At 39.0% G+C, this 18,256-nt stretch overlaps 1 protein-coding gene across 1 annotated transcript in view; it reads left to right on the plus strand.

The window, feature by feature from the left end:
* Positions 1 to 9,812, plus strand: part of LOC108664667 (junctophilin-1) — a 22,598-nt gene extending 12,786 nt beyond the window's left edge. Inside the window, exons 3-11 of the mRNA XM_047884242.1 lie at positions 1,170 to 1,345; positions 1,858 to 1,965; positions 2,348 to 2,512; positions 3,656 to 3,814; positions 4,982 to 5,157; positions 5,864 to 5,913; positions 6,596 to 7,461; positions 7,817 to 8,017; positions 9,314 to 9,812. Of these exons, the coding sequence (XP_047740198.1) occupies positions 1,170 to 1,345; positions 1,858 to 1,965; positions 2,348 to 2,512; positions 3,656 to 3,814; positions 4,982 to 5,157; positions 5,864 to 5,913; positions 6,596 to 7,461; positions 7,817 to 8,017; positions 9,314 to 9,400 (1,988 nt within the window). The 3' untranslated portion in view covers positions 9,401 to 9,812. The remainder of the gene's footprint in view (positions 1 to 1,169; positions 1,346 to 1,857; positions 1,966 to 2,347; positions 2,513 to 3,655; positions 3,815 to 4,981; positions 5,158 to 5,863; positions 5,914 to 6,595; positions 7,462 to 7,816; positions 8,018 to 9,313) is intronic.
* The last annotated feature ends 8,444 nt before the right edge of the window (positions 9,813 to 18,256 follow it).

Here is an 18,256-nt window from a genome sequence, read left to right on the forward strand (position 1 = left end):
TTCCAAACCTCACTTCCAACCCTCATTTCCAAACCTCACTTCCAACCCTCATTTCCAAACCTCACTTCCAACCCTCACAGCTGCGATTTTATTGTTCAAATAATATCACTAACTTGCTCATTAAGTAAATTCATTAATTCATTGCTAATCGTTGTTAATCCAATAGACCCATTATTAGGTAGCTAGAGCCCCAATAATCAGAGGTACAGTCAGAGGTACCATTTTCTTCGATCTTTGTCCAAATTCGTTCTTAGTCCTGATGAAATGTTACCGTTAACTATGGATAAGTTACAAAATTTGTTAGGATATTTTTTGCACAAATGTTAGTTAAGAGGCTGGTGTGTAGTGATGATGTGTAGCTGATGTTCTCTGTTGCCAGGAATGTTCTGGAGTGTAGCGGATGTTTCGGATGTAAGCGCAATGCTTGACGGTGATCTGGGTGAAATATATCAAAAGTTTAAAACGTACATATGATATTCAATCATTCAAAACTTTAAATCATATGATTGAATATAGATATAAATATATGATTGAATCTTGATGATTCAATCATATAGGATATTCAATCATCCAAAACATGTAACCGTTCATTAAACCAATAAATAGATAAGATGATTTAAAGGCAATTTATCCAAACCATTAAATAGATAACATGATTTAAAGGCAATTTATCCAAACCATTAAATAGATAACATGATTTAAAGGCACTTATACAAACCATTAAATAGATAAGATAATTTAAAGACAATTTATACAAACCATTAAATAGATAACATAATTTTAAGGCAATTTATACAAATGATTAAATAGATAACATAATTTAAAGGCAATTTATCCAAACCATTAAATAGATAACATGATTTAAAGGCAATTTATCCAAACCATTAAATAGATAAGATGATTTAAAGGCAATTTATACAAACCATTGAATAGATAACATGATTTAAAGGCAATTTACACAAACCATTAAATAGATAACATGATTTAAAGGCAGTTTATCCAAACCATTAAATAGATAACATGATTTAAAGTCAATTTATCCAAACCATTAAATAGATAACATGATTTAAAGTCAATTTATCCAAACCATTAAATAGATAACATGACTTATAGGCAATAGATAGATAATAGATAGATAACACAATTTAAAGTCGCGCATATCGCCCCAGGCTCGTACAAGGGGCAGTGGCTGCGCGGGCTGCGCCATGGCTACGGCGTGCGCACCTCGGCGCAGTTCGGCCAGGCGTCCGTGAGCCGCAGCCGCGGGGGGGCGTCGCCCCCCAGCCGGGGGTCCACGACCTCACTCAGATCTGACGGCGACCCCCTCGCTGACCGGGACAGAAAGGTGGGAGGGGGCTTTGACCCCCAGATTAATTGAGGGTTGGTTTTATTATTTCTATGTAATGGAAGGTGAATTTTGTAAATATTATAATATTAGAATATAATGGCCCCGCAATATTTGGTAGCGCCATGGGGGATTGATTATTCAGTGTTTATTATTAACCATGTACATTATTATTATTATTAGTGGCTGAATTCATTTATTATTCATTGTATGTTATTAACCATGTAAATTTATTAACCATATAAATTTATTAACCATGTAAATGTTATTAGTAACTGAATTCATTTATTATTCATTGTATCTTATTAACCATCAACATTATTAGTCGGTTAATTCATTTATTATTTATTGTAAAGATAAGAGAAGCTATTGTGTGCCCTTAATATCGGGGGGAGGGACAAATGGGGGATGGCATTTGTGTGTCATTTCCACCACCAAATTTTTATGAGTGTTACCAACCGCAACGCCAGGGGGGCGATGGACGCCAGACTAACACGTCTCTGTCACGTCAGGTGGACGATGGACGTGGCGGTTTCGTCCTACGCATGCGCAGTGACGAGGTGCAGCGCAGGCGTAACAGCCTCGTCGAGAAATCTTCCAACATACGCAACGTCTTCAAGGTACGCGAGACGCCTTACGCGTCTAGACGCCATACGCCTTTTAGACATTGATTCATTCGTATAAGCCATTAAGACCGTAGCCAATTATCCACTAAGCCATGAGCCATCGGCCATTAAGCTACGATCGGATGAGACATTAAGCCGTAGCTGTGGTCGTGAGGCACATCTCATGGCCTCTTCTTTGTGTCGGCCTCGTACTGGCAAGTTCTTATCTATGTCTTGAGTTTGCTACCTCGTTGAGCCATACAATGAATTGAGCCATTTAGCCACAAGCCATTTAGCCACTAAACCATTTAGCACAAAGATATTTGGCCACTAAGCCATTTAGCCACAAAGTCATTTAGCCACTAAGCCAATAAGCCACTAAGCCATGCCACAGCAGATGCGGCGACAGCGCAGTACCGGGGACATTCAGACCAACAAGGCGGCGGGCAGTATTCGGTCTACGGGCAGCTCCGCGTCCTGGATGTCCACCGGGTCTGCTCAGTCCGCCTACACTGCAGGGGACCAGCCCGATGATGGCTCCAACGCGTCCTTCATCATCGAGGTCTGTGGCTATCATCCATCACCATCAGTATCATCATTGACAAATACTGTCACATTGTTCAATTATAACCGCAAATTGTCTTTCTAAGTCCTTGGAAAATAATGCTTTAGTCGTGGTCTCATTTGTCAGCTCGTGAAAGATAACTTGAAGTTATAGAATAGAATAGAATAGAAGTGTCGGCACTGAAGAAATAGGCCCATGGCCTGTTGCCGATTCTTGAATTTTTCATGACTTGATTCACAAGGGATCCGGCCTTTGGAACCCGATCTTTCCATAGCTGACGATTGATTGAGATAGCTGCTGGACTTATTGCCTGGTCCGTAATTTGCTAGGCATTTTAAGGCTGAACATATGCTCCTGCATAGCTTCGTCTAGTCTGTTTATTAAGGCGTTCATACTCGGAGCGTCAACGATGCTATCAGGGAGGCTGTTCCACATGTAGGTTGTGTTACTTAAACTTGTACTTGATGATTTAAGATAGAGACCTTATCACTCTTCATAACATAGTCTACGTATCACCTTCTATATACTGCATACAAACTATATCAAAGGTCAGCATTAGTTCGTATCGTTTATTTCCAGGGCATATATCGCAAACCATTAATAAAAATGTACCGATTCGCGCAATCTTTAATATATGTACGGTACACATGAGACCATGCACGTACTTAAGATGTACTTGCAGGGCAAGCTAAAGAAACAGGCTCTATAAGAGAATGAAATCTGGTCTCGAACAGGAAGCTATAGATAGTTAAATTGCGACACTCAATAATTAACACTAACTTGACTTGAACCAGTTAAGTCAGGTTTCACGAGGTAATTTACAAGTGTTTACATGTGAGCGGCATTAGTGGATATTCAAACAGCTCCAGAAGCCCTAACTTCGATAGTTGTCTTCACGTCTGACGATTATCATTATTGTTATTATTATTGTTATCATAATTGTTATAATCATTGTTATCTTTTGTGTTATCATTGTTTTCGTTGCGGATATCATTAATGTTATCGTTATTGTTATCATTATCGTTATCATTATTAGCATATTTGTTACATCATTGTTATCATTATTGTTATCGTTATTGTTATCATGATTGTTATCATGATTGTTAACATGATTGTTAACATTGTTATCATCATTGTCAGGACGAGCACCTGGAGCCTAGCGTGGTCGAGACCTACATGGGCGAGTGGAAGAACGACAAGCGCAGCGGCTTTGGCGTGTCAGAACGGACGGACGGACTTAAATACGAGGGAGAGTGGTTCAGCAACAGAAAATACGGATACGGCGTCACCACCTTCAAGGTAAGGAGTGGTTCAGCAACAGAAAATACGGATACGGCGTCACCACCTTCAAGGTAAGGAGTGGTCCAGCAACAGGAAATACGGCTACGGCGTCACCACCTTCAAGGTGAGGAGTGGTTCAGCAACAGAAAATACGGCTATGGCATCACCACTTTTTACCATGAAAAGAGGTAACCCTAACGCTAGGAGAACACAGTTTCACAACTTAATTCCAAGTCGGCAAATTTCTACCCATTGAATGAACTTTGACCCATGCCACTACTTTCAATTTGAGAAATCTTGACTATGAAAGCAAAAGCACGGATATGGCCTCTGGCTCTCCTGCAATCTTAGGGAGGACATTTTTGACTTAACCACATGATTCAATATTGAAATTGAGCTCTTGGTTTGATTTGCATCTTTCCATTGCAGCTCGTTCAGCTTCGCATCTCGTTTGTTACTTAATATACCAAGCGATATCTCACTGTGCCAAGCTAAAGACGGCAGCTACTAACTATTCAATTAAATAAATAAATAAAGCATTTTATTTTTAACCCTTCCGTAATGACTTATTTCGTACGTAACCGAACCCCACATTTGACCATTTCTCGGCTATGTGCAATATGGCAGCATGGATGAATTCAATACAAAAGCAACAAACTCTTCACAAACTCTACAACTTTAATAAATAATAATACTCATAATAAAAACTTCATTTTAACTGCTACGTTACCTGTGAACTACCTTATTTCTCGGTTACGTGCAGGACGGTGACAAGGAGGAAAGAAAGCAAATACAAAAAAATATAACTCAGTACTCACTGCAGTGAGTGACAGAAAGCGTATTTTCTCATCGACGAAAACGTGAAGTCGCGGACGGACAGACAGACAGTCGGACAGACGGACATGGCGAGCACAATAGTGCATTTTTTCATAAATGGGAAAATCCGCTTAAAACTTCACTTCAACTGCTACGTTATTGATGAACTACTACATTTCTCGGTTACGTGCAGAACGGTAGCAAGGAGGAAGGCAAGTACAAAAAAACTTCATTTTAACTGCCACGTTACTAGTGAACTACCTTATTTTCTTTACGTGCAGGACGGTAGCAAGGAGGAGGGCAAGTACAAAAAAACTTCATTTTAACTGCCACGTTACTAGTGAACTACCTTATTTTCTTTACGTGCAGGACGGTAGCAAGGAGGAAGGCAAGTACAAAAACAACGTGCTCATGACCAGCAACAAGAAGAAGCACGTGTTTCTTATCCGCTCGGCCAAGTTCCGTGAGCGCATCGAGAGCGCCGTGGCGGCCGCCCAGCGCGCTGCTAAGATCGCCATGCAGAAAGAAGACATCGGCATCTCCAGGTGCATTTTTTTAGCATAATTATATTATCTAAATTTTATTTCATGTGACAGTTGCATTTTTTAACATCAATTATATTACCTAAATTTTATTTCATGAGATTATGTAAATTTGAATTTTGTTTATATGCTCGAAGTATTGTTTTCGTACAAAAATATTTTTCATTTCATGAGATTATATCAATTTAAGATTTGTTTATATGCTCGAAGTATTGTTTTCGTACAAAAATATTTTTCATTTTTTGAGATTATATCAATTTAAATTTCGTTTATATGCTCGAAGTATGGTTTTCGTACAAAAAATATTTATATTGTGCTTAGCGGTTGTTCTATAACCGTACTCATAACGATTACTATTTCGATAATTATTTTTTTTATATATCGTGTAGAAATCCTAGGCTTGCTACTCTTTTACCATGACAACACTCATGTTACTCATGTTACTCGTACGCAGGGCACAACAAGCATATTGTGGCATGTTAACATGGTAGTTAAGTATAGAGCATTACTGATGGAGGAAGAAACATGCCAGCTGAGGCATGTTAACATGATAGTTGAGGCATGTTAACATGCAAGTTGCTGCATGTTAACATGCCAGCTACTGCATGTTAAACATGCTAGTTTCTGCATGTTGACACGCCAGTTGCGGCATGTTAATATGCCAGTCGCTGCATGTTAATATGCCAGTTGCAGCATGTTAACATGCCAGTCGCTGCATGTTAACATGCCAGTCGCTGCATGTTAACATGCCAGTACCAGGTGATGACATGGTCCAGGTGATGACATGGTCCAGGTGATGATATGGTCCAGGTGATGATATGGTCCAGGTGATAACATGGTCCAGGTGATGACATGGTCCAGGTTATGACATGACCAATACGTAACCAGACGGGTTAATAACCATGAGAAGAGGGTAATCATTCACTAGTAATGATCTCTTTTCACTTCATCATGTGGATTTTTTTGTTGCTGTTGTACCGAGAGTGTTTATAAACGGCCTCGTCTGACGTGGCTGCCTCCGTAAGATTAGAATCCGACCTTACGGCCGTAGCCATCGTTTGATGAGAGGTCTGATCTAAGTGGTGGTTAATTGGAGGTCAGAGGTAAGGTCAGGTTTAATTAGACGTCAGGTCAGAGTGGCGGTTAGTCGTGGAGTCAGACGTGTCGTGTCAGCCATATAGAGAGGTTGTACCTGAGCTCCCTCCGCTCTATCAACTCGCCAAGATCATGAGGCTGTTCCCTAGAAGCTTTATTGAAGCTAATAGTTTATTCATTTCTATGAATGAAGCGTACTTAGCGAATAAAATATGATATCTTTTCCGAATTCCACTTACGCCTCCTCTTTACAGTATTCAGTTTGCTCCTACAGTCTCTCGTATTTACTGTATACCAAATTTTATAACCTCTCATGGTATTAAATATTTATTTGGTCCATTAACAGGAGCGGACTTGGCAAGAACTGTCGCCAATGCAGCAAGAAGACAAATCGAAGCTCTCCAGCCCAGCAGTAGAGAAATTTTACCTAACGATGCTCAACCCGTTTTGTACAACGACTCAAGTCTCGATGACACAGCCATGAGTTCCATACCAATATCCACTGGTCCTGGATACACCAGTTCAGGCCTCATCGATTTCCAGCCACCATCCGATCCAGGAGGTCGGCGACAGTCAAACCTGTCCATGGAGGCGACACTTCACATCCGTTCCGACTCTCTGTCGGGCATGCCGCAAGAGAGAGGTCGAAACACGCAGCGTGGAGGCCAGAGATCGAGGGGCGGTGTTCAAGACTCCGGCTTCACCAACATCCCATCGAACATAATGAACGACCGCTTCGATCACTACAACAAACCTTCTTCGCGCGCTACGTCCAGAGATCGTTCCATAGATCGTTTCGCCAGTCGCGGCACCACGCCCGTGCCGACCGAGATCGTCAACCCTCGCTCACGAGCGCCCTCGGCGCAGAGGCACACCGCGCCCGACTGTACCCCGGATTCAGGGGTCTTTGAAGACGACCCCGTTGGTGCCACAGTCATTTCTGGGGGATCAAGGAGGCCCTCAAGACCCACCTCGATGTTGCCTGGGGAAGGGGTTCCTCTCACTGGCAACGGGAGCGTTGGTGGATCCTTCAACGTCCCTTACCACATCCCGGCCAACCAGAAGGAGGCAGAAGCTTTGCTCAGACAAAGAGCTTGTGGTCAACTGATACCCCAGTCTGCGCCCACGCCCGGCGGACCTGTTAAGAGAACAGAATCACTTTACATCAATCCAGTGATTCGACAACAACAGCAACAACAACAGCAGCCAAAGGTTTTTTTTTTACTTTAAATATTTACCTTGCAGAATTCAGGGGGGGGGGTAAATAGATTTGCTTTTCCATTGCTTCTCATTTGATTTTACAATTCTGATTTATGAGATATTTTAACAAATTTCCGCTTGTATTCATCTGCTCCAACGAAATTATCTAGGCATCTCAAGAAGATTCTCATTAATAGTTACTCCATATATTACTGTTGCTCCATCATGAACCTTCCAACTGTTACAATTCTAACAAATTTACTATCGTGTTCATCGACTTATCCTCCGAAATTAGTTTGCCGTTTCGAGAAAATCCTTTTTGTATTCCATCTTGACGTCTAGTGTAACGCTTGCCGGTCTGCTGCAGGCGGCGACGTCGGGCACGGCCCTGAAGCGCAAAAAGTCCTTACCGGACGACAGGACGTTGCCGGCCACCACGCCCATCATGTCGCGCGAGCAGGCGTCCGTGCTAAGCTCGGCCCAGCGCGAGACTTTCAGGAGGCAATACGAGGACGCCCAGCGATACCAGGCTAACCCCCTCCTCTACCTCACCAGTCCATCAGTCCAGGTATGTAGTACATCGGGGCAAGTACATCGTACATTTGATTAGACACCTAGTACACCTGTGCAGTTAGCTAGTACACCTGTGCGATTACATAGTACACCTTTGCTATTACATAGTACACATTAGATTTTACATGGTACACCCATTCAGCAACCCATTACCCCAGGGAAGCTAGCCAGCCTAACCGTTCAGGCACCTATTACTCCAGTGCATCTTGCTAGTACATCCGTCAGCACCTAGCACAACCGTGCAGCTAGCTGGTACACCAACTTATGCCCCTAGAACACCCGACCAGTTGCCCACACATGACTCTTTGTTCAGACTTTGATAGGACCAAGCTGCAGTACAAGGCTCGGCAAGGAATTGTAGATAATTTGAACGACACTCCACGCGGCTTACATGCAGGGTAGTCTTTGTAGGATAAAGGGTAAAGTTATCTGTTTGTCAAGAGGCCCCATTTCAGTAGCAGTGGAGATGTGAATCATATGGCACCTCATGTTTCATATGGCAGTTTCAGTTAATCATTTCAAGGTGGGCCGCTTTGGTGGTGTTCCAAAGTTTGACAGTACAAATGATTGGGTGAATAGCTTTGATTGAACTGGTTTTGTGATACCTGGGACGACGAGCGATAGGTAGTCGAACAGTACCGACCTAAACGTCACCAAGCAATTGCATAAGCGCTCAATGTCTCCGCTTGTTCGTACTGTTCAATCACTCGTGCGGTTCCGGGTGCCTCAGGACCACTTCAGTAAAAGCTGTTCATTCGCCCCATTATCATGTTGAACTTCGACCAAGAAAATTACCCGCAAATTATCATGAATCGAAATATCTTGATGTTTGCCTCGAAATTGGTATCAAATTATCCTAACTTCCTTGCCAGACCCTGTATTAGAGATGACCAGGCTTATATCCTGCAGTATTAATGAATATATTTGTAAGAGATTCATGACACTGACTGTTTGTGAGCATAAACAGCATTATTGTTTTGCTTTAATGTGTTTTCTGACAATGAAAGACAATGCAAAAGGAAACTTTTCGTCGAATTATTCAGAATTACTTCATTCCTTGTATACAAGGCATGACATGATATTCGTAAGCATAAAAATATATAACTCGGTACTCACTGCAGTGAGTGACAGAGAGCGCATTTTCACGTCAACGAAAACGTGAAGTCACGGACGGACAGACAGACGGACGGACGGACGGACAGACGGACATGGCGAACACAATAGTGCATTTTTTCCATAAATGAGAAAATGCGCTAAAAAGTGAAATTTAATTGCATTTTTTCCTGTGCAGGACTGGATCTCGCGCCAGAAGCTCGTTTTACTTATCCTCTTCCTTAACTTATCCTTAGCTCTGATGTTCTTCAAGTTGCTCTCTTAGCAATCGACTTACAATAACACCAGCTCTTGTATTACAGAAAAGAACAACACATTTTTATAACGTACATTGTAGTATAATAAGGATTTACTATTGTAATGCTTCACGGTGAGTCGACCGTTCACTGCGTACTGGTCATTCTTCTTTGCTCATCATATTTTGGTGGAAGGCTTAGGCCATTATTAGGTCATGATTATAATTATAATTATATGGTCATAACTTAGTGATGAACAACCATCTTCAGGTTCCTCGGTCGTAGAGTTAGTCCTTGGGTTTATTTCACTTCAATCTCAACTTGGTTCGGACGAGCTCGTATACCGCTTGTCTTAGGTCACGGAATACGTCTCAACTGCTCGTTAAAGTATTACATAACTTGTCTATTCTTCATTAAAATATTCTATTCGTTATCAATTCTTTATTTAAAATATTTTATTCCATATTAATTCTTCATTATAGCATTCTATACCATGTAAATTTTTTATCCAAGTATTCTATACCATGTTAATTCTTTATTCAAGTGTTCTAGAGATAATGTCTGGCGTTATCCTATCGATGGTATAAATACAAGGACACGACAAAGTAATAATAATATTTTGGTGCCATAAGGAGTATTGTTTTAAATTCTCTTTTGTAAGTGCACCATGACAACAACCATTGTGTTCTGCCCTAGGTTTTGTTATGGTATTGTCTTAAGTTTTGTCACTCTGTTTTGGTCCGTTAATTTATTAGTAGGCTTAATGCGCAGCTTTTGCTGCTGTTGGCGTACGATTATAAAATATACTCTTGTTGGATCATGATAGATGTTTGTGGTTATGGATTGGTGCCTTGCTCGTGTGTCGAGCCCTGGTAATTATATGCTTTTTAGATATGAATTTATATCACTTGTTTGCTTAAATCGCAAATTAACTAAGAATTTAAAAGCAAAGAAAAGTCCACAAAAATTCATATCTTTATAGAAAACGTTTCGGAGACCAGCGTAAATTTACGGAAAGCGTAAATTTACGCTTTCCCTTTACCACGTTTTACTGATTCTACGAACTGACGATGGAGCTGGTCTCCGAAACGTTTTCTATAAAGATATGAATTTTTGTGGACTTTTCTTTGCTTTTAAATTCTCTTTAGATATCATTCACGATGTCAAGTCGAGATTTTTTCACATTGTGAGTCGGTGGAAAAAAATGCTAATGCCTTCACATTGCAATCGACTTCTGGATTTTATTGAAAGAGATTAGATGTGAATGAATGGAGAAGTTTTGAATGATATGTAGCCGCGATTGTTACGCAAGCAAGAGTTATACGTGTAATGTTACTCCCTCGATAACAATTTGACCCGCACCCTTAACGATTGTTATATTGAACGACCTGTGATGATCGCTAGTTTGGCTCAGCCGCTAATTTCTTTCCCTAAATATTGCATCAATGTGATGTATTCGGTTGATACCATTAATATTCATTGATTGCATGTTTTTATATCGATTGGATACTTAAAATATTTGTTCATTGGATACCTAAAAGTATTTATCAATCGGATGAGAACGTATTTATTTAGTGGATGGTAATGTTAACTAAAATATTATGTTAACTAAAAATAATGTTAACTAAAATAACTAAAATATTTATTACCTAAATTCCAATGTACTTAACCATTGGCACGCTAACTGTTGGTTAGATTGCTAAAATATCTATCAAATCGATGACAATTAATGAACTCATGTACTTGATGACAATGTTTTGGTTTGATGTTTTTTGAATGTTAAAAAAATGTGCCTAATGCAAGTTTTAAAATTCGATCGTATTGAATAAAAGTTAGCTGGTCAAAACGTATGCTTCGAGGATTTCAAATTCAAAATTTGTTTATCCCGCTGAGACGATAAAGATAATTTTTCCTGAGGTTACTTTAGCGTTTGGTATTTAACTTCCAGAAGATTTTCAGATGAAACCTAATTAATATATTAAGGTGATGCTGTGTGGTTTTAGGGTGATAGATTTATCGTGTTAGATGTTAACGTAGCTTGAGCATTTCAAGTCGTCGTCATACGAAGACTTTTTCACTTTCGTAATAAATTTGTTGGGCTTCATGAAGATATTATTATTAGGAACTGAAATGAAGATATTATTAGGAAATTAAATATTTGGTGCGAGTTTGTCAAGAGCTCGTCCATTTGTGCGAATATTCTTATTCGCGATATTTTGTACTATAATTGAAAATAACCTAATAAGCAAAATTGCTTTGGTTATCTTTATCTCAGTAATTTGTGAACGCTGTTATTGCTTATGTAATTAAGATAATTTATTGAAGTAGCAAGCGCTGTCTAATGGGGCCTACGCTGAGGGCGGATGTCTTTTTCAGATAACTTTTCGATGAATTTTTAATGCATATTCGTTGTTCTCATATGGAATAAATTCATTTGAAGTGACATGATAAGTCACTTTTTCCTGATTTTTTACCCATCAATGATTTTAATAAGTTATTTTCTTGGGCAGACTTCTGTATGTCCTATAGGATTGGAGCGGACTCTTAGGTCCCAAAGCTCAGACTTTTTATAAAGACTTGCAATTATCAGTCACTTTGTACTTACTTTCTGGTCGTTTCTTGTCACGATGTAATCAATGATTATGTAATGACTGCATGATTATAGTATTTTGTTTTTCACTGCCATTCTAGTCTGTTAATTTAACCCTTGTTGTAATCGCGCGCTGGAGCTGTGTTCATACACCCTCCTCAGTCGCTGTGTCCAGATAACTTACATAAGGGTACGCACACAGTGAAAGCAGGTTGCCAGCATGCTGGTTACCTGCTCAGGCTGGCGCCTGAAACCATATAATACAGAAGCATGTTCGTACAGGTTTTCACTGTGAACACTTACATTATTATCCTATGTTCATTCTTGTGGCAGGTTGGAGCAGGTTGCCCGCGCGGGCAAACCTGCTTTCACTGTGTGCGTACCCTAAGGTTAGTTCCTCTTTCCCGACTGATAAAACAACCCAAAATATTTAAACATGAATCACATACCTTGAGATTACTTAATTTAAAGTTTATATTTGAATGTTGGAGAGTAAGCGTGTTTGCTCAGTTAAAGGAAAACGGAAATGGGATTTCCCAGCAAAGACTCTTTTGATTATTGGAAGATTGGAAACTGCTCGAATTTTTGGACCAGTTTCCCTTAGAGTAAAAGTTGACAATTATTATTTTCATGCAATGTTTCAACTTGCTAATGTTCATATTAGGTTTATCAATCAAACATATGATTTGTACCTAACGTGGTAGATTGGTCGATCCTGTCCTTCTCTCAGACCTCATGTACGCTCTCGTGGCTTTGTCATGGCAATTCTTTACGAACTCCTGCATTTTTCAGTGTACGATAATGCAGTGCACTTTATTATATTTCAATGCAAGAGAATGTATAACTCTATTTATTTATGTATTTTGAACTCAGAAATTTAATGTGCTACGTTTTCAAAGGAGTGACCTGCTTCCCTACAGACGTCACGAACAGACAGCGGACGTAACCAGCACTGATGCGTTGTTATGTCGGAAAAAATATAACTCAGTACTCACTGCAGTGAGTGACAGAGAGCGCATTTTCTCGTCGACGAAAACGTGAAGTCACGGACGGACAGACAGACAGACGGACGGACGGACAGACGGACAGACGGACATGACGAGCACAATAGCGCATTTTTTCCATAAACGAGTAAATGGCGAAAAAATTAAACTCAGTACTCCCTGCAGTGAGTGACAGAGAGCGCATTTTCTCGTCGACGAAAACGTGGAGTCACGGACAGACGGACGGACATGACGAGCACGATAGCGCCTTTTTTCCATAAATGAGAAAATGCACTAAAAATGGGTCAGGATGACTCACACGAAGACAAATAAGGCAATGTTATTTGTATAAACTCTCACACATTTTTCTGATTGTATCTAATACACGTTTGTCCTTTCAATAATGATCGTATTTTCCCGATTCATCTGTGATGAATTTTATACCCCGCTTAATTTCTTATTATTCAGCTTGAAATCTTCTCCTAGCTCGTTCCCATGACGTTGTTATTTATGATATGTTCGAGATAAGGAACGTGAATTGGGATATTGTTGCTGGACTGAAATGGTATTGATGTCCAGCACGATAACATGAATTTGATTGTTGGTGCTGGACGGACATGGTCTTGATGTCCAGCACGATAACATGAACTTGGATATTGTTACTGGACTGAAATTGTCTTGATGTCCAGCACGATGACTTGAATTTTGATATTGTTACTGGACTGAAATGGTCTCAAATGTCCAGTACGATAACTTGAAATTGGATATTGTTGCTGGAGGGAAATGGGGTGTTCATGTCCAGAACGAAATTGTGTATAAGATTATGTCCAGCGTGTTGTACGATAGACTTTTTATTCGCTCGGAAATGAATTAAAGTCAGTCAATTGTAATCGACACGAGTGCATATTAATTGAATATTGCAGGCATAAACAGTTGAGAGGCTAAACTTCAACTATATTCGGTAAACTGTCTATGTTTTCATTATTTGGTCTGTCAGAAAACGTGTTTTTTTCTGCACTGGTCCGTAATTTGTGTGAAGAGTCCACTGACGTTTGAAAGAAGATTTTAATTCTACTTTGGATATTAATTTTGAATGTGGGATAAAAAGCGACAGTTTTTTACATTTCACATTTGCATTTTTCAGCACTTGTGTCGTTTGATCTTTTCAACTTCTCAACGCGAAATCTTCTAACTAACTGATTTTTTAAATTCTATGGATCATTCGCCGTCAATTACTGTATTGTGCAATTCTAACAAAGCCTTTCAAATTACATACATTTTTTTCACCTGACGTTGGCCTACCGACAAGAAAATTTGAATTAATTTATTTGTGCTGTTATTTTACTTGTGTAATTTCCAGTTCAGCAAACTTAAAATTGTCAGCTGTCGCAAACGTTCGACGACGGAACAAAATGCCAATTTCCAATTGCCCTATCGAATTTATTCAATTCTTTATCATGCGCCATCAAATGCATACAAATTATGAACCAACTCTCATTGGCACAAATTTATATTAAAAATAAATTTAAATTGTAAATCTCGCAAAATGTCCAGGTAAACAAATTGCAGTTAAAATAAATGATAAAAATTATTTAACTACAAACGATATGATTCATACAATTTGAATGAAGCATGTTGAATGAATTCCCTGAATGAGTTCACAAGAAGCTTGTATTAATTCCCTATATCCACACGGAAAAGCAACGTTTAATTGACGTCAATTCAACGGAAAAAATGTTTAATTAAACGTTGATACAACGTCATATGTCTGAGCGTAAAAGACATGTTATAGTCGCCCAACATAATTTGTATGACATTTCATGTCACTTTTGAGTCAGAAATCAATCTTTTGAATGATTACCTTTACGCGCCGCGTAGGTATCTTTATTGTTATATTAAAGCAACGTATTCCTTATGACGTACGTGTTGTCGCGTGATCATTTAGACGTGATCTTTGTGACGCGATCGTCGCAATGTGACCGTTGTAAAGGGAGCGTCACGACCCTTTATTCCTGTTACTTCACTTGTTTCTGTTCATTTGTCTGTTCAACCATTATTCCTGTTACTTCACTCGTTTCTGTTCATTTGCCTGTTCACCCGTTATTCCTGTTCCTCCAAGTCTCTCGATCTGTTCATTTGTCTATTCACCCTTTATTCCTGTTCCTCCAAGTCTCTCTGTTCATTTGTCTGTTTACCGAAATCCTCGAGGCGAGCCTTGTCCTTCTTCATCAAAGCGTTACTCTTATATTCTTGTCTTTTATTGCAGTATCCTTTCGCCTTTATAGGGAACAGCGCTAATAACATAAGTGATGTTAAATAACAGCAATGATGCTATATATGGCATGCAACCCTTACAAAATTTTTGAGACCGCCTAGGCGTCGGCCGAAGAATTGCAACACTCGGCGCAAAGTTATTCTGTGTCTGCTCGGCCAGCCGATCGAAGTCAACTTCAATCTTTCGTCAGTCGTGAAAAGATCCGGTCAAATGACACGATTTTAGATCTTCTGTGAACAAGGCACGAAAAGGAAAAGAATCGGCAACAGGCCGCATCAGGCCTACACTTCAGCGCCGAGATCACTATGTTATGTTATGTTAACTTCTGACCAGAATCTCCTTTATGACTTTATAGTTTCCGACTTATAGCTGGTAAGCTGTCTAGAAGCTGCCCTTCAAACCCTGAGCCGAAGCGGACATGAGCGGCTGATTTACGGGCTCCCCGGCCGAGTCCTATAGGCGGCACCTATTTCAGAGTCAGGCTCGCATCAAAATTTTGTTAGGGAAATTACGCGAAAAGCAACACACAAATGATGCTAAGAATAACATACAGATAATAACCAAAAAGATATTAACATCGGTCCAGGTTCTGTAAAATAAAAAAAAACTATCACCTTAACGGAAAAGTTTCTTGCATTATACCAGGAGCGATTCTATCACAGTAACCGAAAACGTTCAATCACAATAATAAGAGCGGTACGTTGTATCACAGTAACAGAAAAGTTTCTATCGCAATTCATCAAACAAATCAAACGAAGCGGTTTACGCTTTCAATATTATGTTACGCCTCCTATTTAAAGATTAAAGTCTATTAATATTGGTGAAGTTTCTAGCGCTGTATTTCTCTAGTTGGTAATGTGTCTTTAAAAAAATGTGGAGAGATTTTAATTATTTAGACTGATTAAATGAACAAAGAGCTGCAGCAGATGAATTTATTGAATTAATTTAATAAAAAAACAACATCCGAAAATTCGAACACACAATTTCATTTAATAGAGTAATTCAAAATTCCACAAGCGTGTTCATCATAACGTCTGGGAGAACTGATACTGAAATCTCCAGTTTTAATTTGGTCAAACTGAATTTTCGTTATCAAAGGTAAATAACGCAATATCTAAGCTTTCAATAAGTAAATAACCAGCTGATGTAGTGTCATTTCAAATCTTACATTTATTTGATCAGTTCCATGCACCTATACGATAGGGCTTACAATTTTGTTGAGATTTTGGTCTAGTGGAGAACGTTGTTATCATGATTATTTTCTTAACTATCTTCAATTGTCCGAATTATTAATACTTTGTTTGAAAAAAATAATACGACCTTGATGCAAATGAATAAAAAATTTTATCCAATTCTTCATTTACTAAATTCACTCGAAATTTTAAATCTTAAACTGGTAACAAAAAAGTGTAGAGTTTTTCTCATTTCAGTAGAATTAATTAATTGACTGGGATCAAACTGAATCGGAAAAGTTGCCATGGATGTCAACCAACCTTGGGGGAATTGATGTCAACTGTTTCTTGGTTGGACCGCGCGTCGGTGCGGATAGGAAGAAATCTGTTTCATGTTACCTAATGACGTCACTCAGTAATCTTTTTTAATTAAATTTTTAAAGTTCATATCATCGTTCATATCTCAATATATATATACATATCTCAGTTCATATATCAATTAGGTAAAGATCATCTACCAATAACTGAAACTTTCGTTACTCTGTTGCGGAAGGCTCCGATGACGGAGTTCGGATATATTTCGTATATATGTTAATTAGCTCTGTTAATGTTAAGATACCTAATACATAAATGCCTATTTTTGAAACTTACTTTATCGAGTAATCAATCCTTCGAGTCGTGAGGGGCACTAATAAATTTAGTGAGGTATGACCTGATGATAGCCTCTGCGATGATTCAACGGCTCATACCTGCCCAGCCTTACCCAGCCTTACCTATCCATACTCATTGATAATTATAAACTATATGCATATATTAACTTCATATATTAACTATATTAACTATATGAACCTCAAGGGTTTTTAAAGCGATCAGGCTTTTACGACAGGCAGAGGAGATATACTTCAAAGGCAAAGAAAGGCAGATCCTAATACTCTCGCAATAATTGCGTTCAAAAAGATACATTTCGAAGATGTCATGACGTTGCATATAAAAATGAACAAGCTCCAATGACATTCGTCTGTTATCCCGAGACAGTGTATCTTTCGTAAAAAATGTTACAGTCTATAAGTAGATAATAATTGAGAACATGAAATTCAAGTGAATGTTTGAATCTATTACTTAACATCAGTTTCGGTATATATGACTTACATTTCTACTGACAGTTCTATTAGTCATTAATCGGCATTTAATTAGATAACACCTTATATACAAAATGCAGTAATTTCATTTGACATGATGATAAGAAGAAAGGACAGAAAATTGTTTTACGCGTAAACATTTTAGAAACATTTTCTGATTCGTTTCTAAACGATAATCATCCACATTTAAATTCGGCTACTCGATAACCTCTATTTGTGTTTTCGATAAACCGACGCTAGAATCACTGGGTATCAAATGTATAAATGTAAGCTGGACCACTCCGATAAAGAGCGACGACGCATTTCCGTCAGCGTTGCCAGATGGTATATTTCTATACCAGATTTCACAAATCTGGTATTTTCAGAAGGTGTCTGGTATGAACATTTTAGATCTGGTATATTAGCCTAAATCTGGTATTTTTCTGGTATTTTCTGACCTACTGCAAATTTACTGCATTAAGTTCCACCTCTGAAGTTTGAACTTCCTCCAGCGTAGGCGTGGATTATATAGATTGCTTGCAGAGCGGCGCGATTAGAGCTTTCCCGCCATTTTTGGAACCGCAAGTTTACTGCTTGATGTTCTAATTGTTAACATTTAACAAAAGTGCTTAGTGCAATATGGACACGAGAGTGATTATCCTAGATTGATTACTGATCAGTGATGATATGGCCTAGGACGAGTGAGGTTGTCGAACCGATCTCTGCGACGCAAGCTCCACCATTTTT

This window comes from Hyalella azteca, unplaced genomic scaffold (assembly GCF_000764305.2).
Source record: "Hyalella azteca isolate HAZT.00-mixed unplaced genomic scaffold, Hazt_2.0.2 contig14952, whole genome shotgun sequence".
NCBI lineage: Eukaryota > Metazoa > Arthropoda > Malacostraca > Amphipoda > Hyalellidae > Hyalella > Hyalella azteca.